The 26138-nt window shown below is 35.2% G+C and overlaps 1 protein-coding gene across 1 annotated transcript in view; it reads right to left on the bottom strand.

The window, feature by feature from the left end:
* Positions 1-5247: 5247 nt before the first annotated feature.
* LOC103022874 (metal transporter CNNM4) overlaps positions 5248-26138 on the bottom strand; it is a 52353-nt gene continuing 31462 nt past the window's right edge. The window contains exons 5-7 of the mRNA XM_022667306.2: positions 18688-18784; positions 10925-11100; positions 5248-8032 (exon numbers count right to left, since the gene is read on the bottom strand). Of these exons, the coding sequence (XP_022523027.2) occupies positions 7766-8032; positions 10925-11100; positions 18688-18784 (540 nt within the window). The 3' untranslated portion in view covers positions 5248-7765. The remainder of the gene's footprint in view (positions 8033-10924; positions 11101-18687; positions 18785-26138) is intronic.

The raw sequence follows: 26138 nt of genomic DNA on the forward strand, positions 1-26138 counted from the left end.
GATATTGTTTTCTTTTTTCTTGCATATTCTAGCATTTAACATTGATTAAACTCTATTGTCTGTGATAACAGACATTTATTAGCCAATTGAACAGCAGTTTAGACTTGCCCACAGCACTGGCAATTAAAAATCTGCGCATAGAAGTAAAGCATATCAGCATCCCAGCTAATCACGCTAATGAGATTTTACTGCTTAGGGACGATTCGCGAAATATAAAAATGATATACAATTAAATAATGTTAAATAAGTTAGTCCACTGCAATAAATATAAATATTAATTATTTGATTATTATTTTCTTATTTCTTAATTTAATCATTTATTTACCGAATCGTGGGTTTGAGAGCATTACACACACACAAAAAAAAGCATTGGAACTGAAACATAGTTTTTTTACTTAGTTGAGTACATTTTGCCATAATATGGATTAAAATATTACGTTTCTCAAATAGAGCTATTTACTGTATACCAACTCTACCTCTTAACAACTTTACAACTGATGCTCTCAAACACATTAAGAGTTCAGCACAGCTGTTAACTGAAAGCCATTCCAGGTCCAATTATCATCCAATTAAATATTATCAAATTAATTTTATAATATAGTGTTTTTTGCATTTACATGCATGCGGTCATATTTAAAAAAATAAAAAAAATAAATAAGAGCAATTTGTCCAATAGTATTTACATTAAAATGTTTTCGGAAATATAACTCTGCAGACCAACTAGCTAAGAGACTGATAATACAAGTCTTAAAAAGAGGATCCTGTACCAATGCAATTTTGTTTCGTGAAGGTACAAATTATATAAATGCCTATTTAAACATATAATATATTTCAATATATGTTTGTTCATTATAAAGATCCATGAGAAATGTGTAAAAAAAGGACTGGTTGGAATTTAGAAATTAAAACCTGATGTTCTAAATGAAAACACATGTTATATATTGCATTTGAGTTTAAGTCCAAGAAAGGATTCTGTGGTCTTAGAAACTGTTTTAATAAATAATATCATCATATGTTTCTGATCAGATACCAGATTCCATCCAAGAAGAAACAGACAAATCCAGGCAAATAAAAAAAATAGAAGATGGGTAAAAGGGATAGATAAGAGAGAAAAAATGGTTCAAATAAAAGAAAACAGAAGAATACAGGCTTTGTTCTGTCTTTAAACCAACATTTGTCCAATAACCATTCATATAAACAAAGCAGCATCTCTCTATACATGTACACACTCACATTCAATCGGCCGAAATGCATAAAAACGCACAGTGAAACCTCATTGTTGCAGGTAAAAATATGCTTTCCAGTCTGTCTCATTTATTATTTGGCTAATCTTGCTGTGATTCAAAAGGCTGATGATTTTTTTTATTTTTATTTTTTGTGTCCATTATCTCTACACTTGTTCACTACACTGTTCACCTGCGTACACGGCTCGTCAAGGCTGATTTTCCCACAGATTTGGTATAAAGCAAAATAAAAAAAAGTGTCCTCACAGTGAAAATATGAAATAAAAAATTAAACAAATAAAAAAGCATAAAAAAACAGAGATTAAAGAAAGAGGAAAAGCTTAAAACCTTCCAGGACCCCTGTCCTAGTTTACGTAAAGTTACGTAAAGTAACTAGTTACGTAAAGTAGAGTAATTAGAGATTTTGGCTTTGAAGAAACTTAGCTACAGATTGTCTTACAACTGAAACACATTCTCACACGTACGTCAGTCAGTCAGTACCGTGGCACACTGCTCCATTTAAAAGCATGAACCTCCGAACACAATCAGATTTAACATTTAAAAAAAAACAAATACAGACAAGAAAAGGTACATTTCACAAAAAGTCAAGACCTCAAAAATATACAACTTGAATCGTATGCAAAATAAATACAGTATATTTATATAATCTTCTGGTTGGTTCACGTCGAGTCCAGTAGCTGGGGAACCACAAACAGTCTTAAAAAGCTCGTAAAAAGCTTAGAACACAAGCAAACATCCGAACAATCTGAACAATCCGAACAAACCGAACATCGTCATCCGAAGCGAAGAAGAACTTCACTTCCACAAGCGAGGCTCCTCAGCAGAACGGCGTGCTCACTTTGGGGTTTAAGAACCTCACAGGCGACCATAAGTCAGAACGGCAGAACTGCATAACGACTACACACAGGCAGGCCCACACACAGGCAGGCCCACACACAGGCAGGCCCACACATACACAGACCTGATACACACCAGCATGACTGCACAGGAAACCAGTGGATGTCAAAAAACACCAGATACCTGACTCACAATGATGATGATGATGATGATGATAATGATTAATAATAATAATTATAATAACACATGGAATTCATTCATCAATATGCTACATCCTTCTCTAGGTCTGAATACGAGATGAGTTCAGTATAAACTGTACAACATGCTTCTTCAACAGCATGCTTCAGTTCGCTTCAGTATGTGTGTTTTGGTCACTTGTCCTTAATAGTTGTACATTTATACAAAGAGAAAGGTCAAAAAGTCGTTCCTTTATATGTGTGTGTGGTTTGTTGTGTGGTTTGTTATGTGTGATGCTCAGTGTCTCCCTGAGATGTGTCTTACACTCCTATAAATACAGTACACACAACGTGCTTCAACAAAGGGTTCTTTTTTTGAGAAATTATGCATTAAAACAGGTCTCCCCAAACTTTAACAACCAGACAAATTTAATCAATGTAGCTTGGCCTGTCACAATAATTGCTTTATCGATTTATCTTACAATAAATCAACATGACCTCAGTAATTTTTGATAATAGTGATATTGTGTCTATTGTGTTTATTTGTATATGTTTGTTCACATATATGTATATATGTATATATAACAGTGAACAGTATTTTAGCCGGTCATGCTTCAATAACTGCTTCAATGACTCCATACACACAGTGTGGACTGAAGTAGGTAAAGAAATAGGTATATAATTCCCAAACTACTTATAATTAATGATTAATTAAAATTTAGTTGTCTTTAAAAAAAATGTTGTAATTGCTTTTTTATGCTGTTCTTTCATCATTATGTCAGTGGCAAATCACAGTCTTAAAATTACAAAAATTTTGTGTATCGCAATAATTTCTGGGACGATATATCGTCCACAAAAAATTATATTGTAATAGGCCTAAATGTAGCTAATCCAATTATAAAAATAATTTCTATCATTGCTGTCTACAAAAAATATATATTTAAGTGTTAATATGGTCACTGTCAAATGAAAAACAAGTATCTTCAATTTTGACGATTTTTAAATTCCTACATAGTTTGAACACAATAACTGTTCTTACACTGTGTCAACATTTCATGATGAATGGACCAATAAAAAAATCTCCAAAGCGGCTTAAAGCTCCAAAGCGGTTTTTACTTTGACTTCCATTGAAAGTTTAAAAGGTTTTACCTCTCTTCTGCTATTTTGGAAATACTCGTTTTTCATTGGACAGTGACATATTTAGTTTATAAAGTCATCTGAAAACAGCAGCTGTCAACGAACGTGCTGTGACAAATAGGCCAAAGCAGATGTTCCAAAATGACTTAAAATAAAATCTTTTTACATTGACTTTCCTTTGAAAGATTATATTATTCATTATTTGTAATATTAACATAACTAACTTGCCAATCCACCATATAACATTGTCACATGTGATAATGTGATAAGTCAGACAGATTCGGGCAAGTTTTGGGATGTTTTCAAATAAATCCATAATTCTTGATATTTGATTATTTAGCAGTATTTTATCCTATTCATTGATACACAGATGCCGTGAAGCATCATAATTCTTAGCAATATCATTGTTATTGAGCGATTTTTTGCAATTCCCACCCCTTTAAGAAACACAATTAGCCTTTTTTTGTAGATGTTTGAGCTAGTTACGTCAATATCATCATTAATAATATAATTATTATTATTATTATTATTATTAAGTCTGAGTGTAACATTTCTATCTAATTGCATCTTTTTCTCCCTATCATAAATAAATGTTTAAAAACATGAACATGGTCTTTCAAGGCAATTTGACCAATTAGGTCAATTGATTTGATTAGACTACATTAATTTGATTGAACTACATTAATTGCTACAATTAGGTATTTTTGTAAAGAAGAATTTTTCAAAAAATTTGAAGAACAAGAAAAAAAAAAACGTATCTTTAGCATTGTTTACAGTACCCTCCTCTGTGGCACCTGTATATTTAAGAGTGCAGTGTCACAAATAATATATAAATATATATATATATATATATATATATATATATATATATATATATATATATATATATATATAAAAATATGATTAAGGTTTTAATGTAATCTAATGAATCTGTCTTTAAAATTCTTTTTAAATGGAGTGACTTTCTTACAGCTGCTTGTTTTAACTCGCTCTCACTTGGCCATCCACGTATGCTGCCTTCAAGTGCTCCTTAGAAATGTAAAAATATACACAAATCATGTTTTATTTGGGAGCTTCCAAGTGTTTAAACATTAACGCTCTGGGGGGAAAATGCTTTTACTTTGGTTTCTTTTTTTTTTTCCTGTAATGATTATAGTGTATTGTGCAAGAAAATCCTGCAGTCAGACAGATTCGGGCAAGTTTTGGGATGTTTTTAAACCAGCACTAAATCTTGCGGATCTCTGGTTCATTTGCACTCTTTGTGTGTTGGGTCATTTGGGCTCACTTGTGAAAAGGGCTTGTTTTTTTCTTACAATTTTTTTTTCTATGAATTCAGTCAATTACAATTCTATTTGTCACTTCTCTGTGTTTAGGATCGCAAAATCTTTGGTCATTTGCTAATATTTTGTTAGGTATTATTATACTGATGGAAATGGAAGTCAAAGCAAAATGATCTAATCATAAGACCCCACACACAGCAACATTAGGCAGCATTAACTGGCATGTCTCGCCCCACACACATATATACACATACATTTCCCTATACAACTGAACCAAGTTTAGATTCATAACAATAGTTTGGTGAAAAAATGTACACAGTATCTCCTCTCGTACCCCAAACGTAGTCAATTAGCTGAAACACGCTTTCTTGTGAAGTTCGCATGTTTTGAAGTTGGCAAATTTCGAATTCTTATGAATATTCTCTAAACTTTCTTTCATTTTTGTATCTTGTATTAAAAGAAAGTTGAATTACACAATCAGATTTTTCTTACAAGATTCCAAAAAAGGAAATATTTGAAAATCTAAAGCCCTATCTGGACGGGATTAGTTTCTCAGGGGGACGTCTGTGTGTGTGTTTTTTTTTTTTTTTTTTTTTCTCGGTCACGTGACATCACGTTCAGTAGCTCCTCCATTTCCACTTGCTGTTGTGTTTGTTCCACGGATCTCCGTGGAAATTCGCACCCAAAGTGTAATTGGACAAATAGCTATTTTATTAAAGGCGAGGAGAAGAAACTCAGAGATGTGGATCCAGATGGTACTAAAATTACTGGAGGACCACGGAGGTAAGCAAAAAACAGTAGATAATTCAGCCTGTAACTGGAAACTGGAAAATGTTTAACACTCAATTCTATTTTCGTACTTAACCTCAAACAACCAGAAAACATTACACTGACCCTCCTGATGTGGTTTGTTTGAGTGATCAGATTTGTATCGATTTTAAATATGTGTCTTGGGTGCGTTTACACTTGGATGTATTCATTTTAATGTGTCTTGGCCTGATGCTAAAAAGAAAGATGGTTTCTGACGTAATTGGATTTCAGCCTGATTAACCTAAGACACAAATCTGACTACAAAACAACTTAAATCATATCAGAATACAACAATCCAGATTCTGATTACATAAAAAACAGGTGTAAATGGGTTTCTGAAAGTGCTGGTTTCAGATGGCTGAAGCCTCTTTAACAAGTTAGCCACACTTAGGCCTAATCCCATTTCACCCCTTGGCCCTACCCCTTACCTCTAACCCTCTATTTTGCACGTGCATGTTGAGGGGTAGGGGTGTCCCGATTCTTGTTAGGCTGGAGGGGTAGGGTAGGGGAAGGGATAGAGTTTGTTAGCCCTTTTTTCTGATACACACTTCAAACCAAGGGTTATGAGAAACCCACAAATGTAGGTTTTTCCTTGTTAAAAGTGATGATTTGCACTATATTATCATAGTTTAATGTGTAGTTTCAATGTTTTACGGCCAAATTCTTCATATCAAGCATAAACAAAAAAAAAAAAAACTTTGCTAGTAGCTCTAGCTAACTTTCCCATTCCACCTTAATTGGTGTAACAGATAGAAGGGGCTGCAGCATTTAAGGCGGAACGGAAAAATAAAATAATATAAAAGCTAATCAATGCTAATTTCAAGGGTTGTTCCAATTTTTGAGGTGTAGGATTTTTAACTCTATTCCAAGGGGAAGGGTTACTCTCAAAAGAAGGGGTAAGTGGCCAGGAGGTGAAATGGGATTAGGCCTTAGTCTCATATCTTCATCACAAAACGTAAAAAAATTAATAAATCTAACTTTAGGCACCAGAGATGTTTGAGCTAATTGACCACATTTGAACTTCAAACACTTTTTGAGTGAAAAAAAAACTGTGCAAAGCTGCATTTTCAGCAAACTACTGCTGTAAAACCGATTAAAATATTAATCACACTTACATTCTGTGAGCATTCTTTCTTTAAAAACGTGACAATAAAATATATTTTGGTTTGGTTTGGAAAGAATCATCCGCTCCAATCTGTGCAATCCTGAAAAATACCTCAAGAATGATTAGTGTTTGGAGCAGGAAGTCTTGCGTTTGGAGTGGGAACACTTGGACGAGGTCGAGCGAGGGGTCATCTGTTCCGGGAAACAGAAGACACACATTCTGTATCTCTCTCGCTCTCTCTCTCTCTAACTCACTTACTCACTCACTCTTCCACAGACACACAGGACACTCTTTCTTCATCCTTTTGTTGGCAACTTGATTTGGCAGATTTGTGGGAGTCAAGCCTGTAAAAATCACTGGAGAGTATCAGGAGGCAGTTCAGTGTGTGTGTATATGTGTGTGTGTGTGTGTGCGCTGGTCTATACACACTCGTCTGTTCTCAATCTGTAGATCCACCAAGCTGGAGACAGATTGAGTAACACTTCACTATAAACGTGTCTAATAACAGTACTTATGACCATAATAAATTTTGCTAAATGGTTAAATAATGTCTCAACTAATGATTCATTAATTGACACTAGTTAAAACATTATTAAACATTATACCACAGCTAGTTCCATCCCTGCAATGTGTGATAGGCTGAGAGAGGTTCTGCGAGTACCACTATCAGCTGGTAATGCACTGTAACCGAAGCTCTCCATGTATTACTCCTAGGTTACAGGTAACCTAGCAACAATGCAGCGCTTACAAGCCAAACAGTACAGCTACAAACAGAACAGCAATGGGAGTGTTTATAACCAAACAGATTGTATTTTCTAGTCCTCTTTAACTCAAAATCTTCTAATAAACGGCAATAATTCACTTGAGGTTAGTGCTATAATGTGTATGTATTAAAATGTATTCAACATTATAGCACTCCCTCTCGTGTGTTATTGCTTATTTACTTATTTTAATGTATATGAATAATAAAAGTAAATAATAATGAATCAAGACATTTGATAAAAAATTATATATTTATAATAATAAATATAGTTGTAACTAGTGTCAGTTAATAAATAGTTAAGAATGGTTTCTGTCGTAAGTACTGTTAATTAATGTACCCTTATTGTATATATGTGTATTCCAGTCTGTTATATTGTGTATGTATATGTGTGTGCATGTGTGCGTAAGTGTGTGTCAGATGGAGCCATCGTTGTGTGTGTTGTGGTTGGCCTGGCGGGCAGGCAGACAGTTCTGCTCGTTAAGGAGGGAGGTGTGTTCGTCGGGGGGCGTGTCCGTCAGGGGCAGTGTGAGTGTGTTTTCTGATGGAGACTGAGGCACTGTGGTTGGTGTGTTCTCCACAGGTGTGTGCTGGTCCGTGTGTGTGTGTCCGCTGTCTGGAGACTGGGGCGAGCTGTCCAAACGAGACGCCATGAGACCGTTCTGATACTGGGATCGAGTGATCTGAGGGGAGGGAAAAAGAGACAGAGAGAGAGTTAAACCTTCGTCAGGATAAAAAATAAAAATACAGCACTATTCAAAAGTCTGGACACTTTAATAACAGTTTTTCCTTATTTTAAAATTGACTGTTTTGTAGATTAATACTAAAGTCATCCAAATTATAAGGAAAATAATTTAGTTAACAAAAAATAGGTGTTAACCATCCTGTTATGTTCATTTGTCAGGAACAGCAATGATGTTCCCCGATCAATTTGATTCAGTTCATGTTTAAATCACCAATTAATATCCAAGATAATAATTATCCAGAATAATGATCATTTAAAAAAATCCTAACAATCAGCAAGAATATTTAATTATATTTTTTAACTACATTGCTATTTATTCTATCAATATTTAGTGCAGTGGTGTTCCTTACCTCTAACAGGTAATGGTTCAATTAGGATAATTCTCTCGTTTTTCAAAAAAAAAAAAAAAAAAAAAAAAGACATGTTCAAACTTTTTTTAATGTTTCGCTACTTTACTACTTTTGAAAGACCAACATATTAGACATAATAGCTTTACATAACATTAAAACAAGATTTTTTTTTTGTTTTTGTTTATTGCAGGACGTTATATGTTGATTACACTAATTAAGGCCAGCAGAAGAAGTTTTATACAGAAAAAATACTTTTATACTATAAAATATTATTTTTCTAGATCTTCAAACATTTAAATGGACAAATTTGACCCGTGACATAACAGGAAGGTTAAAATTAACCTAATTAGATTCTTCTTAAAGTACCACCTCTTGCTTAGACAGCTTTGCACATCTTGAAAATTTACTCAACATATGAGGTAGAGTCTCCTGGAATTCAGGCTTTCAGTTAACAGCTGTGCTGAACTAGAGTCAAGAGTTAATTACTTGAATTTCTTGTCTCTTAATAATGTGTTTGAGAGCATCAGTTGTAAAGTTGTGAAGAGGTAGAGTTACAGGTAAACAGTGAATAGTGAATATTTGAGTAATGTTCAACTAATGTAAAGAAAAAATGACTTTATAAAAATGAAGGTCAAATCAGTCAATAAGAAAAACTTCAAGAAATTTAAAAGTATCCTCAAGTGCAGTCACAAAGACCATCAAAAATGTTATGATGGAACTGGCTCTCATCAGGAACGCCCCAGGAAATAAAGATCAAGAGTTTCCTCTGTTGTACAGGATAAGTTCATCAGAGTTACCAGCCTCAGAAAGTGTTAAATATTAACAGCTCCCAAGATAAGAGCACCGAAATGCTTCACAGAGTATCTTGATTAGTTTTAATACTTTTAATTTACTACATGATTCCTTTATACAGTGTTCCTTCATAGTCTGGGTGACTTTAATGTTTCTCTACATTGTAACTGAACACTAAAGAAAAAAAAGACTGAATGAGAAAGTGTATCCAAACATTTGACTGGAACTTTATACCGATAATCATATTTATTGAGCTACACACATACAGAAGTAGTGTTCAACATGCCAGATGTCTCAACATGGAGATTTTACTGTGTTACTGTCAATTTCGCTGTGTAGGGCCACTGGTGGCATGACCTCATTAAGGTAAAGTCAGGCTTTCATTAATGTGCTAGTAATTAAGGTGTAGTAAAGATAATTAGGAATTCTGGACATGTGACGTGTGATAACAGCACACATGATGGTGAACCAGAGGTCGTGTTAACATGACACATTTCTAAGAAACAGAGAGCAGTTTTTGGGATAATCTCTAAACTAACAGACTTTGAGGAAACATATGGAAATATGATATTATTGACTAATATTTTGCCTCACCCAGATGTTACATCATATTCTGATGGAAGCTTGTCTTAAAGTAGCCTCTAAAGTAATTACACAGTTATACAACTGAGGAATTCAACAGCGGTTCTGTGAAGGTAAATAATTGTAAAATGATGACAGAAAACATCCTGCCTGTTACATCCGGGATCATGAACTGGTTATAACCTGAACCTTCTGGCTTGTGGTCGAGTAAAACGGCACTGGGACTTGAGATGGAGAAATCTAACTGACAAGAATCGACAAGAATCGACAGACACGGAGTCACACAATAACCCTACTACTATCAGTACACACTTCCAGAAACTCCATGAAGAGATTAACAGTCTGTACCAGTCTGGACTGCTCTGTGTTTTTGGCATGTTTTTTGCACGTGGGTGGTGAAATATCAAAATAGCTTATGATGAAATATTAAAATTCTAAAAATTCTAATCCGTACATTTACTGTAAATCTGTCTAATTAGAGATTTAGAATAAAGTTTGTTAGATGTGAGCCTGTGCATTTAATTGCTCTGACAGTTTACTTTTCCTGTGAAGCCTGGCTGTTTCACCTCTGGCCTAAATTTGTGTTTTTAAATCAGACATATTTTAATTTATGAACCTGAATTTTTAAAAACTTAAAATGCTAACTTTTACATTTCAAAACACAAAAAAAGCATTGTTAATTGTAAATGTTAATTAAATGTCTCACATTTATTAAAAGTCAAGTGAATTTAAATGTCACATGTCAGATTTTCCATGGTACATTTAGGTAAGTAGTCGGCATGTTCACCTCCCAGCACTGGGGTCTTTGGTTCAAGTCCCTACATGAGTGGTCTCTGTTTTCCTCCCACAGTCCAAAAACACAGAGATCAGGTAAATTTTACACTATAATTGCCCTGATGTTGTCACTATATCCTAATGCCTAACGGACTGTTGTTTCCAGTTAGGAGTATGCTGTTTGTGATTGGCTGCTGCTTCTCTGTGGTGTATGTGGGTTAAGTATAATGTAGTTATAATGCGTGTTTGGGCTTTGAATTAAGGCCATTCTAAATGGCAGGAAAACAGCCGTTCTTAGGTTTCTGCCTCTGGGTAAAACGGTAAATTCTCACCTTGACGATCTGCAGGTCGGTCAGAGCGCGTACGTTGAAGTCAGGGATGTACTGTGGAGAGGGGGCGCTGTTGAGCTGTGTGTTGCTGCCGCTGATGGACTGAGACTCTGTGCGGTCGGTGTAGTTCAGGGACACTGAACGGTTCAAACCGCTGAGATGAGACGGGGAGCGGAACTCTGAAATACACACACAGGCAGGAATAAACAACTATACAGACACGAAGAAGAAGAACTACTACTACTACAACTAATATAAATGAAAAATTAACATTACTGCTATCCCCACCAAAACTACAATGAAATAAGATTACATTACATTACATTTCATTTCATTGCATTTAGCAGACATTTTTATCTAAAGCAACTTACAGTATAGTAATACATGTATTCATTTATAATATATAAAATACAATAATAAAACATACAAAATTACAACTACTGCTGCTACTACTACTACTAGTAATACTCTTACAATATTATAAAAATATTCTTCTACTTCTATTTTTAATAATATAAAACATGTGTTACATATTTCTAATATAAAATAAATAAAAAAACACTACTATATATACATTTTGATATATTATAATTTTTTTAATTAAATTAATAATTAGACTACCACCATTAACATAACATATATTACTTTTACTACTACTGCTACTACTACTGTGAATAATAATAATAATAATAATAATAATAATAATAATAATAATAATAATAATAATAATAATAATAATAATGTTAAAATATTTATAAATGTGTAAAATAAAAAGAAAAAATTAAAACAACTTACATTAACACAGCTAATAATTCTAAAAAATTATGAAAATACATTTGAATTGCACTTTATAGTACAATAAGAATGCTCACAATGGTTGAGCACAAGATAATAAGCACCACATTTACTAAAAACAAAACAAAAAAGCACTCCATCATGCTCACACAGCACACAGAGCAGGCTAAACAGACATATGCACTTATGACATATAAGTGTGTACGATATTTTAAATTCTTAATACTCCATATCATCATCATACTCCAATATGCAACAAACCATGACAAAATTAGTAAAAGCACAAATAAGAGAAATGGCAATCCAGTGAGAAATGCATTATTTGATGGCCTGTAATCCTGTGGAAAAAATAGGTGAAGGTCACGTTCAACTCACAGGTTAGACACAACCAATTCCATGAACATACCAATCATTACTGCAGCATATTATAATTTTTAAACAGTAAAAACACAAATACTTTCTGGGAAATACATAAATGCAGTTCTGGAAGACTCTTAATGGCTTTATTTTTTTCCTGTACATTAATTTCACTTTTATACTTTAAGTAGCTTTGAAACCAGTAGTTTTTAAACACTTTAACTTAAAGAATAAAAAGCTTGAGTTGATGCTCCAACTTCTACAGAATTTTAAACCCTAGTATCTATACTTCTACCTACAGAGTAATGAATGGTAATACATTTTACACTTTTGCTGAGTAAACTTTGCTGAGTAATCACTGTAAACACTACTCTATATTAATAAACTGGCTCCCTCTGCAGGCAGAATGCTGGTAAAAACTAAGGTCAGATAATTCCTGACCTTATTCAGGCCACAGGGCAGCGAGGCCAGGGAAACTCATCCGCAGCACCGGCTCTATTTATAGGATTCCAAGCAAAAGCATGAGGACTGCAGAAGCACCGACTGAAAAACAGGATAACTGCTCAGTATAAGTTCTGATGTTCGGATTTGTCGTGTCTCATAATAAAACATCAGGAAGATGGACACTGTGGGCATGAGCAACAGAGTTTACTGATCTGCAGCTTCATGCAAAATGTAAAGTAGTCCAAAAGGTGCAGAATAACAGCAGGATGTATTCACTTCCACTGAATTTCCATGAAAATATAATAAGTGTTTATATATCAGTTCATATTTTTGGGACTATCTCAGTGGATATTTAATCATTTTGTTAGCTGACATCTTTGTCACATCTACACACTACATTTAATCTGATTTGCGATTAGTGTTTTTTATATATTATATTTTAGGGGTGTCTCGATTCTCTAAATTCTCGATTCGATTTTATTTCCGATTTTAGGGTCACAATTCAATTCGATTCTCGATTTTCTTTTTTTTTTCTTTTTTTTACAGCAGAGAGGCCTATGCCAGTTTTAGATTAGTCTATGGTCAGTCTTTGGTTTGATTCATCAGATTTACAATATCTTATTTTAAAAGGTGGGCTTGATATAAGTGATGCAAAGTGATACAAGTGATCTGTAATACACGACATTAGGCACTAATGGTCAAATTTAAATAATTTAATTAAGATATATATGTTATACCATCTAGTGGCTTTTTTGGGTAGCAGCAGTGTGCACTATTAAAACAGCAATGTGCAACATAACAAAATAAATAATAAAAAAATACAGGAACAGTCATGTACAAAATAATAGAACAATTAGAGCCTTAACAAACTGAACTCTATCCTACTGTAACAGTTAAACATGAAAAATAAGACTTTTTTAGTCCCTGAGAATGAGTTTTTTTCTTTAATAAAGATATATTATTAACTTTATCTGAGAGAAAGATGTTCCTTAAGGTACCAAAACTATTAACATATTTGAGGCTACACAAAACAACTGTTATTTTTTATATTTTTTTAAGTTTTTCTTTAAGAAGATGAGAATGTCCACATTCTCTGGAGAAAGGGCTGCTCTTTGAGCAGTCACAATGTCCGCGGCGTCGGCTACAGTGTGCTGCACCATTTGCGTAGCGCACGCATGCTTGCGTAGCTTAGAGGGAGGGATCGACGATCCTCTTTTAAACTTCAAGGCTCGAGACCACGACATGAAATATCGAAATCATGACACCCCTATTATATTTACTTAGATATTAATAGCAAAATATTAATAGCTATAATAACAAAACATCTTATTTGCTATTTTAATGGATCAAACCATGAAGATGAGAGAGGTAGCAGAACTCTAATATGCACATACTCACACACACAGGCAGGAATAAACAACTATACGGACAGATACTATAATATAATGATGATAATAATAGTAATAATAATAATATACATTAAATATATCAATTTGTATTTGATAATAAACAGTGCAATAATATTTTACATACTTTAAAATACTTCCAGGACTGCCACAATAACTATATTGTCCAGAAATAATTGTGATAAACAATCATCATTATGGTCATTTTAAGGCCATTTTATGGTATTGACATGCTAATAATAAAATAGCATATTAATGCAATTTCACTCTAGTTTTAAAAAAAACATTTCACTTATTGCATGTATGTTGGAATACCTTTAAATATGGATCATTAATATGAAAAATGTTTACATATTGGTTTAGCCTGTATACAGCATTACACTCCTGTTGTGTTTTTGTGTGTTTTTGAGTGTTTAGCTAAATGTGATATTCGTACACATTGGAAGATACAATAAAATACATAAAGTCATAAAAAAGAGCATTAAACCTAATATTTGTTTTGAATATATGTTATTGGACATATTTGTCCTATATTTTTATATATTTTATCTATATTTTATTTACTATATTTTATCTTTATATTTGCTGTTTGTGTTTTATATATTTACATTTGATCTAATCTTGGACACTCATCATTATTTTAAATTACAAATAAACTCTGAAATCTGTGTGTGTAATGGATTTTTTTCCTGAGAGTCTGTCTGATATTTTGCATTTTGCTGAGACGCTAATTGAAAAGACAATAAATAAGAATATATCTGTAAAGAAATCATAAAAACTTATTTTTTATCCATATATTTGGACTGTATGGGGGAGTGAGTGGAAAAACCCCACTGCTTGAATTGTCACAGTGTAAGTTAGTGAATTCTCATGCAGTGGAATGACGACTGTATGTGTATTTACTGGTTTATAAAATGTTATTTCAGCATCACTTCAGTTTTATTACGTCACTCAGCCTCTATACTATACTGACTGAGCAGCTCCACTGACTGCACTGCTAATCTGAGCCATTAGGAGCTGCTGTAAGAGCTCAGCTCGGGTTAATGTGAGCAGGCTGGGGTTAGAGTAACTCCACATGCTGACCTTTACCTGGAAAACGGGAGAAGAGAGAAAACCTCTTTAGAGAGAAATGACGATGACGAGAGACTGGTTTCACTGGTTTAGGGGATAGAGGTGGGGGGTAGAAAGATGGAGCAGTAAAGGGTAAGAAAGAGAGAAAGAGAGAGAGAGAGAGAGAGAGAGAGAGATACAGATAGAGATGAGAGAAAGTCTACATGAGCAAATATGAAGCAAGAAATGGAAGGAACATATGATAGATACAGAGAGAGAGAGACAAAGAGAGACAGACAGAGAGAAATACAGTAATATTCAGTTTAAAAACTATTAGCATTTATTTTTTTGGTTGTTTTTTCTTTATTTGTTTGGTCATTATGGAGGTATTTAATTGTTTTGAGGTATTTCTATTACTTAAAGGTAAATTTCCCCACGCTTTTTTTTTGTTTTAAATTAATAATAGGTACAATATTTTAATCCTACAGTATTTAACATAATTATATTTAATATTTTAACTACTATTCTGAACTATTAATATTTCATTTTCTTTTAAACTATATTTACACAATAGCTAAAGACTGTAATACTAATAATGCTAATAATTAGAGGTGTGCCAAAAAATCGATTCACATAAGAATCTTGATTCTCATTTACTACGATTCAGAATCGATTTAAAATGTCCCAAAATCGATTCTGAGGGGCGGGTTTTAGACTGATTTTGGGCTGGGTATTTTTGTTGGACCTGGCAACCCTGGGAATAGCGCTTGTCCTTTCAAACGGAGATCTTCCAGACACACACAGAGCGTAGGTGTTTGAGAATCACCGGTAAGATGGCAGAACAAGCACTATATTACATTAGATTAACGTGTAGTTTCAATGTTTTATGGCAGAATGCTTCATAACAAGCATAAAAAAGATCGCTAGTAGTTAGTTTCAGTAACTGTTAGCTAGCTAACTAGCTAACTTTCCAGTTCCACCTTAAATAACGCTACAGGTGGCAGCGGGCTGCAGCATTTAAGGCGGAACGGAAAAATACAATAAGCTAATCAGAGCTAATTTCAGCTCCTCATCACAGAGGAATTAAGGAATGGACCATATGAATTAATTTCTCCACCTCCTGCCCCCTTTCTGAAGAAATACAACGACCTTAAATTAACTAGTTAATCAGCAGCTGCTCCTGAACTTTAGCGCTTCACTGCTATCATCACATCAGCCCAGCAGCGTCACCTACACACCACCGCTAGTAGCCTGGTAATAAAGCAGTGTTATTTATTATTTATTTATTGTTCATTAACGTCATTGTGATATCCCAGTGATTCCTCTGTCACTGAGGACCCACATTCCTGCACATTTTATTGTTTTTGTAACACATTACCTGCTCCAGGACCAGTGTATATTATGGAGGGTTTTTTTCAATAAGATTCATAAGCCAGAAGCAGAAATTTTTATAATTCAAATCGTTTTGAATCAAAAATCGATTTTGAATCGAATCGTGGCCCCCAAAATCGGAATCGAATCGTGAGATAGTAAACGATTCCCACCCCTACTAATAATAGCTAATATAGAAGATATAGAGAAGACCACACATCAAAAAAAAAAATCAATATAAAACAACAGAAAACAAGAATAAATACAATTACAAAAATACATAATAAAAAAAAATAGTGTAGAGTAACTAAAAAATTTACTAAATAAAATGCTGCATTAAATTTGAAAAAAAAAAGTGTGGTACATAAATGCAAAAATGATTATTATTCATTAAAATCAATTACCTTTATTTAAATGTTAATTATATTTTATATATATTTTTTAACTTTTTCTTATTAAATTTATTTTATGTTTCATGTATCACCTATTTATTATTTTGATGTACCATGTTCACCATAGACACAATATTAACAAAAGTAATGCCACACCTTCACCACAAGATGGGAGTAATGCAACAGAAATGAGTGAAATGTACAGCTCTGGAAAACATTAAGAGACCGCTTCAGTTTCTGAATCAGTTTCTCTGATTTTGCTATTTATATGTTTATATTTGAGTAAAATGAACATTGTTGTTTTATTCTATAAACTACAGACAACATTTCTCCCAAATTCCAAATAAAAATATTGTCATTTAGAGCATTTATTTGCAGAAAATGATAAATGGCTGAAATAACAAAAAAGATGCAGAGCTTTCAGACCTCAAATAACACAAAGAAAAAAAGTTCAGAAATCAATATTTGGTGGAATAACCCTGTTTTGTTATCAAAGTTTTCATGCATCTTGGCATCATGTTCTCCTCCACCAGTCTTACACACTACTTTTGGATAACGTTATGCCTTTACTCCTGGTGCAAAAATTCAAGCAGTTCAGTTTGGTGGTTTGATGGCTTGTGATCATCCATCTTCCTCTTGATTATATTCCAGAGGTTTTCAATTTGGTAGAAAAAGAGAATCATCTTTTTTAAGTGGTCTCTTTTTTTTCAGAGCTGTATATGTACTTCTGTATAATCGTATGATTACTCTTCCCATGCTGTGAGGATGGGTGGCCTCTGAATGGATGACACATTCCTTTATTACAGTAAATTACTGTTGTAGGATGATCTTGGCAGTATTGAGATCTGCTTTAACGCCTACACAAAGTTCTCTCTGATGTTCTCTGTGGTCGTTGGTAATCGGCCGCTGAGGAGGCCAAAGGCTGACGTGAACTTACAGAAAGTGGAACAGGTAACAGCGCTCAAATTACACAGTGTGAATTATTTACACCTCAACAGGATATCTGACTGAAACTGAAACATTTACATGAGTATTCCCCTTACCGTACAGCCAATCATCAATCAGATAAGAATACAATATGTCCAAATGTTTGTGGACACCCCTTCTTTAAAATTACACTCACTTGTGAAAGCTTGTGTCTCTGTAGAAAAGTACTGTGAATAGAATAGAATTCACTGGAGCAGATAAACATGAACCTACAGCTCTGGAAAAAAATAAGAGACCACTTGAAAATTTATTTTACCAAATTGAAAACCTCTGGAATATAATCAAGAAGAAGATGGATGATCACAAGCCATCAAACTAAACTGAACTGCTTGAATTTCTGCACCAGGAGTAAAGGCATAAAGTTATCCAAAAGCAGTGTGTAAGACTGGTGGAGGAGAACATGCCAAAATGCATGAAAACTTTGATTAAAAACCAGGGTTATTCCACAAAACATTGATTACTGAACTCTCAAAACTTTATAAATATGAACTTGTTTTCTTTGCATTATTTGAGGTCTGAAAGCTCTGCATCTTTTTTGTTATTTCAGACATTTCTCATTTTCTACATATAAATGCTCTAAATGACAATATTTTTGGGGGAAGTTGGGAGAAATGTTGTCTGTAGTTTATAGAATAAAACAACAACGTTCATTTTACTCAAACATAAACCTATAAATAGCAAAATCTGAGAAACTGATTCAGAAACTGAAGTGGTCTCTTCATTTTTTCCAAAGCTGTATATCGAGTTGTACATAGTTCTGTAGTTCTATGGAGAGGTCGATTGCAGCTTCACCAAAGTTACAAAGTGCAGTAGCAGAATTCCCAGCCGATGTTTTTATTTATACAGCCACGTAAAAGTGATATGTTTTAAATTTATAAAAATATATAGTTAAAACAGGACTGTTTGGATAAACAGGTGTGTGTGTGTGTGTGTGTGTGTGTGTATGCGCACTATTGTGTCTTACCTAATGTGGGCGCACTCAGTGCCATGACACCATAGTAGGAGAAGGGACCCGTCTCAAACTTCATATTCTCATGACCAGCCTCCACTTCTACACGACCCTGTGGACCACACACACACACACACACACACACACACACACACAATATTATTCATCACATAAGTGACCACAGGAACGCAGTCAAGTGGAACAAAGGATGGGCAGATAGAAGAGAGATATAAGTGGAAGGATAAAGAGGCCTGTAACTGATTGAGCAAGAGAGTGTGTGTGTGTGTGTGTGTTTGTTTAATTCACTGAGAATGGATTGTGAGAAGTGAAGCCAGGAATGTGAGAACTGCAGCATCAACATAGCACAGTTAATCCTTCCTGAGACAACACTACACACACTCACACACACTCACACACACTCACACACACTCACACACACTCACACACACTCACACACACTCACACACACTCACACACACTCACACACACTCACACACACTCACACACACACACACGGTGTAAAGCAACTGACCACTGGATTCTTAAGCACGTACGAGCACAGGAATTTACATCATTCTCTTACTCACAGACACACACACACAATGAACCCAGATATACGCACTGATGTGCCAAAAGTCATGGGATATCAGTATGTAAACTTATTTTAAAGTGGTACCTCAGGTGACAGCCTAATAATGCACACGAAACAACCACAACAGTTGTGAGGTGTTATCTTGTGAGTGAGGCTGAACACCGGCCAGTGGCTAATGGCATTGCAAGGTATATATTACATTTTAAAAAATTAATATAATACATAATTATAAAAATGAAACAATTGGCATCATGTCTAATGCCAGGCTTGTGCTATATAGAGAAGTATGAAGTCTGGAAATACTAAACTCCGTCCACTGCTTATTCGATGATGTGGGGATCTAGCAGAAAGCTTTCCCTGGACATTAGATACAGTTACTCTAACAAAAGCAGTACCTCTGAATTTGGAAGAAGCATTAGTGTGCTGACACGCTCAGCAAATACTGAACACTTTGTGCTTGACGTAATGTGTGTGTGTGTGTGTGTGTGTGTGTGTGTGTGTGTGTGTGTGTGCGTTTCAGGTATTTGGTGCGTCACTTCAGCCTGTGGGCTCTGAAGTCACAGCATGTCAACAGCCCATCACTCAGAGTGGCATCACAACACAACACAGTAGGCAAAGCTGGTGCCAGCCACACTCAGGGAACCAGGCCAGGCTGTGTGTGCAGTTCTTGTTTATAAGCATAACATGAGCTATTTTATAGGCACACATATCACTCCAGTATCTAAAAAATATCAATATTTTAGTTTATTTGTTTCGCAATACTGCATTGACTTTGAAAAACAGAGTTTTGATTTTTAATTATATAAAGCATCAGTCTGTGAAAGCAGAAGCATTTCTGAGTTGAGAAGGAATAAAATATAACATTGTTTTTAATGGTATCAGTGTGCTGGAACGACCTAATATATATATATATATATTCATTCAAAAAAAAATTGCGGGAATTCTTTTGGCCACGTCACAGGTCTTTACGTACTTACGTCACACGTACAGCCTCTAAAAGAGGATCCAGCTCGGTTTTACTGAACGCGAGCGGCTGGTGGCGCATTGGAGACTTCAGAAGGGGAAACTTTCTCAGTAGCTCATTCACCCATAGTAAAAACAAAGAAACGAAGACGTGAAGTTTCTTACTGAGCACGCTCTCTCTCTCTCTCTGACTGAACATAACCTGGAATCGAATTCATCTGCTCTGAAAGGAGACCGCATCGCACCCACACTTCCACATGCTTGGTGCAATTACCCATTCTCACCAGAGAGGGTCCTAAACCCCAAAACTTACGGATATCATCTTTAAGTATACATGTAAAAATTGGTGTCAGAAGTGGTTCATTCAGTCAACCTGAAATAAACTGATATGTCAAAAAGAAACCATGGGCCAGCAGTGTGCAAACTGATGATGAAGTGTTACCTCAGGGGATGTGGGCATAGGAAAGAGCTTCTAATATAAGCCATTTATATATAGCCATAATAAAAGCATTAACAGGCCAATAAAATCTATATAAAGCTTAGGATTAAAAAAGGCCAATGTCTTCCCATCACTCTTTCTGTTTCTGCGTCTTCCCATTCTTTCCCTTACTTCTCTTTTTCTCAATCTCTCCTTCATTCTCTCTCTCCCCCTCTCCTTCATTCTCTCTCTCCCTCTCTCTCTGAATGCCATTAAAGGTCAGTGTGAGAGGTTATTAAAACTCCTGAGAAGCACTGCTGGGAGCTGCTGCTGTTAAGCTCCTCAGCCCTCCACTCATCTTCCTCCCCTTCTATCACTCCGTTCTTTCATCTTCTAGCTCATGCTCTTCTCCCTCCTGTTTATGAGGTAAATGGGCTATCCTTGCTCCGCCCACAAACCTGGTTAATAAAGTAGTGTTGGGCTGTACAGTACCAAAGTCTTAATAGGCAAGAAAAGAGGAAGATTTACAAACAATTACAAAAACTTGCATTGTGTTCACCATGTGCAAATATTTCTTAAATAACTGTCTTTGTATAAGAAAGAATGGTGAAAGGTCCCTTTGAGGAATGACATTCCTGGTTAAAAACAATTGAAAACTCTCAGCCAATAAGATCACTGAAGTGATTAAGAGACTTTAAGAGAAATATGGGCAAAAAATGACTTCATATTTGTTTCACAATCCTATTTCATTGTGTGCGTTTGTGACAAAATGTACATCTATTTTCTATATTGAAATTGCTTAGAGATTTGTGTAATTTTACCTCACACACTTAAACAAGGGCTCTGTAGAAGTAAACCAGTACCATTAAAAAACAGGTAGCGAAGTTAGCTAACAGGCTAAACACCACAGCACAGACAATGTTCCAGATTGGTTTATCCAGATTTGCTTGCTTTCTCTTTAGTTCACTTTTTTCCTAAATTAATTAATTTTTTTTCCGATACATGTGAAGTCAGCCAGTGCGCACGGAGAAAGTGCAGCGACTCAGTTCTGATACATCAGCTCACAGATGCCTTGTGCTGATCCACATCACCCTAGAAATGATAAGGGGAAACAGCGCCATCTACCCACCAATGGAGAGCTAGGTCAGTTGTGCTCTCTCAGGGCTCTGGCAGCTGTTGACAAGCTGCATGACCAAAATTCGAATCAGCCATCTCCCAATCATAGTGGCAGCGTTTTGATACGTCATTATTTCTAAACACAGAACTACACGGTATAATCTCTTTACCATCCAGCTAGTTTATAGCATATAGCATATATGAATTTAGAGAAGCTTCATGAGGAGCTGTTTTGAGGCACTGATGTTTTGAGGCACTGATAAAATTAGTTAGCTAGCTCGCCGCTAACCTTATTTCTCTTCCCGGTAGGTTAGCTAACTCGCCAGTAAGATCAGCATGTTAACTAGCTCTCCACCAACCTTAGTTCTCTCCTCGGATGGACAGATCAATTCACAAAACTATTTTTCATCATTCATTCCTCCTCTAACCCATTCATTTCACCTCTTTTCCCCTCTCTCTTACACATTTCTGTAATTCAATTTCCTTTCCTCCCACACTCTCCATTTCTACTCTCTCAAACACCGACATAAATATACACCTGAAAATGAAGAATGCTGGAAATAAACAGTCTCCCAGATACGCAAGAGTTTCAGGAAAGAGGTAATTACAGTCAGTTCAGTTCATCTCAGCGCTTTATTCCAGCAGGGGCTCTCATTCAGAGTATCAGAGCATCAGCCAGAGGAAGTATTAAAACTCGGCGCAGCCTAAAATAAACATCAGCCTGGATCAATTTTCTCCTGCTGCTATTTTGGTTTGACTACAAAATGCACTCCAGCCTTTGATGAGGGGTTTCTGAGACACAGAGCAGCGGTACACTTTAAACAAAGCCTGGAAGAACATGGGAGGGTAAAAACAGCTCCTGAGGGTCTTCTTCACAGGCTTTTAGCTACACTTTGATAGATTCTGAGAAGATACTGGTGCATGCTATCAATTCAGTGCTGGCAGTAAAAATAAGTAATTACTTAAAAATAAGTAATCTTATTTTTTTAATGGACAATTAATCCAATAAGTCTAAAATCTGTTTTTAAGAAGGTCAAACCATAAAATGGGCTGTGTAAGGTCTGCAAAGAGGAAATCCACTACAGTCTTTTCAGTGGAGCTTAAAAACATGTATAATGGATGTAGAGACAAGAAGGTTGTCATAATATTATGCTTGATATGTGTATTAGGGATGGGCCCTAAAATAATATCACAATATTTCATGGTATTTTCACGATAATGATATTCTTGGCGATATGGCAAAACATTGAATTAAAAAAAATATTTTAACAATACACTACTGCAGAAAAATTAAAATTACATTTTATTATTGCATTTAATATGATATGGCACACCCCTAACTGAGATATTAAAAAAATATGAGAATTTTATCAGATTTGTAACAGAAGTCAATGATCCAGAATGTCATAATACTAATACTGCACTCCAAATATCACCATATATCCAGGATTAAAGTAAAACAAATTATATTGAACAGATATAATCTGTCTCTAGTAGAGATATAATTTTTCTTTTGCTAAAAACAACAAAAAAGTGGAACCTTGGTGTGATAATTAGGGGTGGGTGCTATGGCATGATATTTTAAGGTATAATATTGCTCACGATATTTAAAAATGTTGGGGATATTATTGTGTACGATGTTTATATAGCATTTTATTAAGTGACTGCGACAACCTTAGTTTAAACGCCTCTGAAAAAATAGTAATAAAAGCATTAATTAATATTTAATCTTTTATGAAGGTCACTCCAGACGCTCCAGAAAACAGCAAGCGAGCGGGATAATTGTCTTCTCGTCCCGAGGAGGCTTTAAGAAAGTCATACAGGAATAAACATCAGGAATTACATGCCATTACACACACACATGCTAATGTCCACATACAGTCGTAACTGGAATAAGCCATTATGAGCTCTCAAACCATCACTTAGGAACACTAACACTCCCTAACCTGTAATACACAGCATTACACATCCCAGCATTACTGTACCCCAAACAGAGATAACAAAAACGATGTCGCCACTGATGGAATCAGCCTATCAGGGCGTCACCTCATAGCTCGGCGATGACTTCACCCTGCCGAGTAAATCATCAACAGCCGGGCACGGCTCAAGACAGATACTACTGCCCGTTGCGAATCTGAGGAGCATCGGCATGCTTTAAAAAAAAAAAAAAAACACGTACGTGCGTAAATCCTCATCCCCCTGTACGCCGGAACCTGTTTACACTGTACCCAGTGAGGTGCTGATGGGACTCCTGTACTTGGGAACTGTGTTATTAGGCAGTGGTGGGGTTTCTGTCTCTGGAATGTTTACATGTAAACAGCCCAGTCCCCTCCTCCAGAGTCTACATGGAATGCTCCAGAGTCTGGGAGGTCTATAATTTGCCCCCGAGCTAAGAGCAGACCACTAACACCACTAAGGGGGATGGGGTTTTGTGGCTAATGAGTATTTATAGGGCAGTATTGGCATAACAAACCCAGGCTAGTATGTCTCAGTGTGTGTTTGTGTGTGATTTATACATTTGTACTGTATGACTTTGCAGGTTAGCCGTGTTTTTCTATGGTTTTCTTACAAAGTCAGGAACAACAAAAGCTCCGTATTTCATTGTTTGTAACAAAAAGAAAAAAAATGTGGTTTTTTTTAGGATATTGAGGTAATGGTCAGAGATAGGGCGAGTCTTAGTCTTACTTCTCACACTATATATAGCCCATAGAGTCACTAATACTAATACTCAAAAAACTTGTATATATAGTTTTGCAATGTTTGGACAAATTCAGAAACTAGTATTTTTAGAACAGATAAATAGAAAAGATAGAACATATAGATTAGACAAAACAGATAAACAGAACAGATAGATAGATAAAACAGAGACAAAACAGATAGATAGAACATATCGATAGATAAAACAGAAAGATTATTAAGATACATAAAACAGAGAATAGGTAGAACAAGTAGAATACACAGAACAGATAGATAAAACAGAGACAAAACATATAGACAGAACAGATAGATAGATAAAACAGAGACAAAACAAATAGATAGAACATATAGATAGATAGATAAAACAGAAAGATTATTAAGATACATAAAACAGAATAGGTAGAATAGGTAGAATACACAGAACAGATAGAACAAATAAAAAAGATAGAAGAGATAGGTAGAACAGGTAGAAAGATAAAACAGATAGAACAGAGAGAGCAGACAGATAGAACATATACCAAGTGGAAAAGACAAAACAGATAGGTAGACTATAAATAGACAGATATCTATCTATCTATCTATCTATCTGTCTGTCTGTCTGTCTGGACACAGACAGACAGACAGACAGATAGATAGATAGAACATAAATTGCACAGATAAATAGATAGATAAAACAGAATAGACAGATAGAACACATAGAATAGGTGAAACAGATAGATAGAACATATAGAAACATAAAACAGAGAGAACAGGTAGATAAAACAGATAATATCGAACAGATAGAAAAATTGATAGATAGATAAACTTAATGAGAGATTTTGGATTAATCGCTGTTGTCCGCCCCACAAGTGAAAAACAGCATAGCATATCAGACACTTTAATACTTTACTCACAATAATTGAAACAAAATAAAAATAATGCTTGATATCAGTTTACACAGCTTACAATTTCTTCATTAACTGGCTGTTTTCCAAAAGAAAGATACGAGGCGTACAGGACTAGGATAGCCTCACACACACTGAACAGTTGCCTTTTTTAACACAGAAGAGAGGCTAAAAATGGCAGAATATGGATTTACAGGACTATAGATTACACTGAGGTTTACTAAAAATGTATATAACATTGTATAACATTTAAGATGAGAAGGTTGGAGCACAGAGACACTCAGAGAGACTGAGGACCTGATTAAGAAGGAGGAGCAGCAGCAGCAGCATTACCCACAGGAGCACTTCAGCACACTCAAGAAAAAAATTATTACTGATTTATTTATTAGGCTCAGCCAGACCACAGCTGTTCTGTACCTACTGCAGGGCATTTAACAGCGGAAATGCCCCCTGCTTCTGCCCAGGCAGTCTGGGACCCTGGAATAAACGAGGGCAAACACTTCCTACAGGCTCATACAGAGTCCTGAGGCCTGCGCCATACGACCCGGCCTGCTAATCCATACGCCCGCAGTGCAGTTAAAGGGACAGTCTGGTGGAAAATGAATGGATACGATGAGTACACTGTGTCTGGTCTGACTAACCAAAAAAAACAAATTTTGAGCCAGTGTTACTTACTTACTCTTTAATAAGTATTTAGAATTTGACTTGGATTTTTTTGTCTGTTACTTACATTTTCTTTTGTAAGTATTTAGAATTTGACTTGGATTAGATGTTTTTTTTTTATTTTTTGTGTTAC

The sequence above is a fragment of the Astyanax mexicanus genome, chromosome 22 (assembly GCF_023375975.1).
Source record: "Astyanax mexicanus isolate ESR-SI-001 chromosome 22, AstMex3_surface, whole genome shotgun sequence".
In the NCBI taxonomy this organism is placed as follows: Eukaryota; Metazoa; Chordata; class Actinopteri; order Characiformes; family Acestrorhamphidae; genus Astyanax; species Astyanax mexicanus.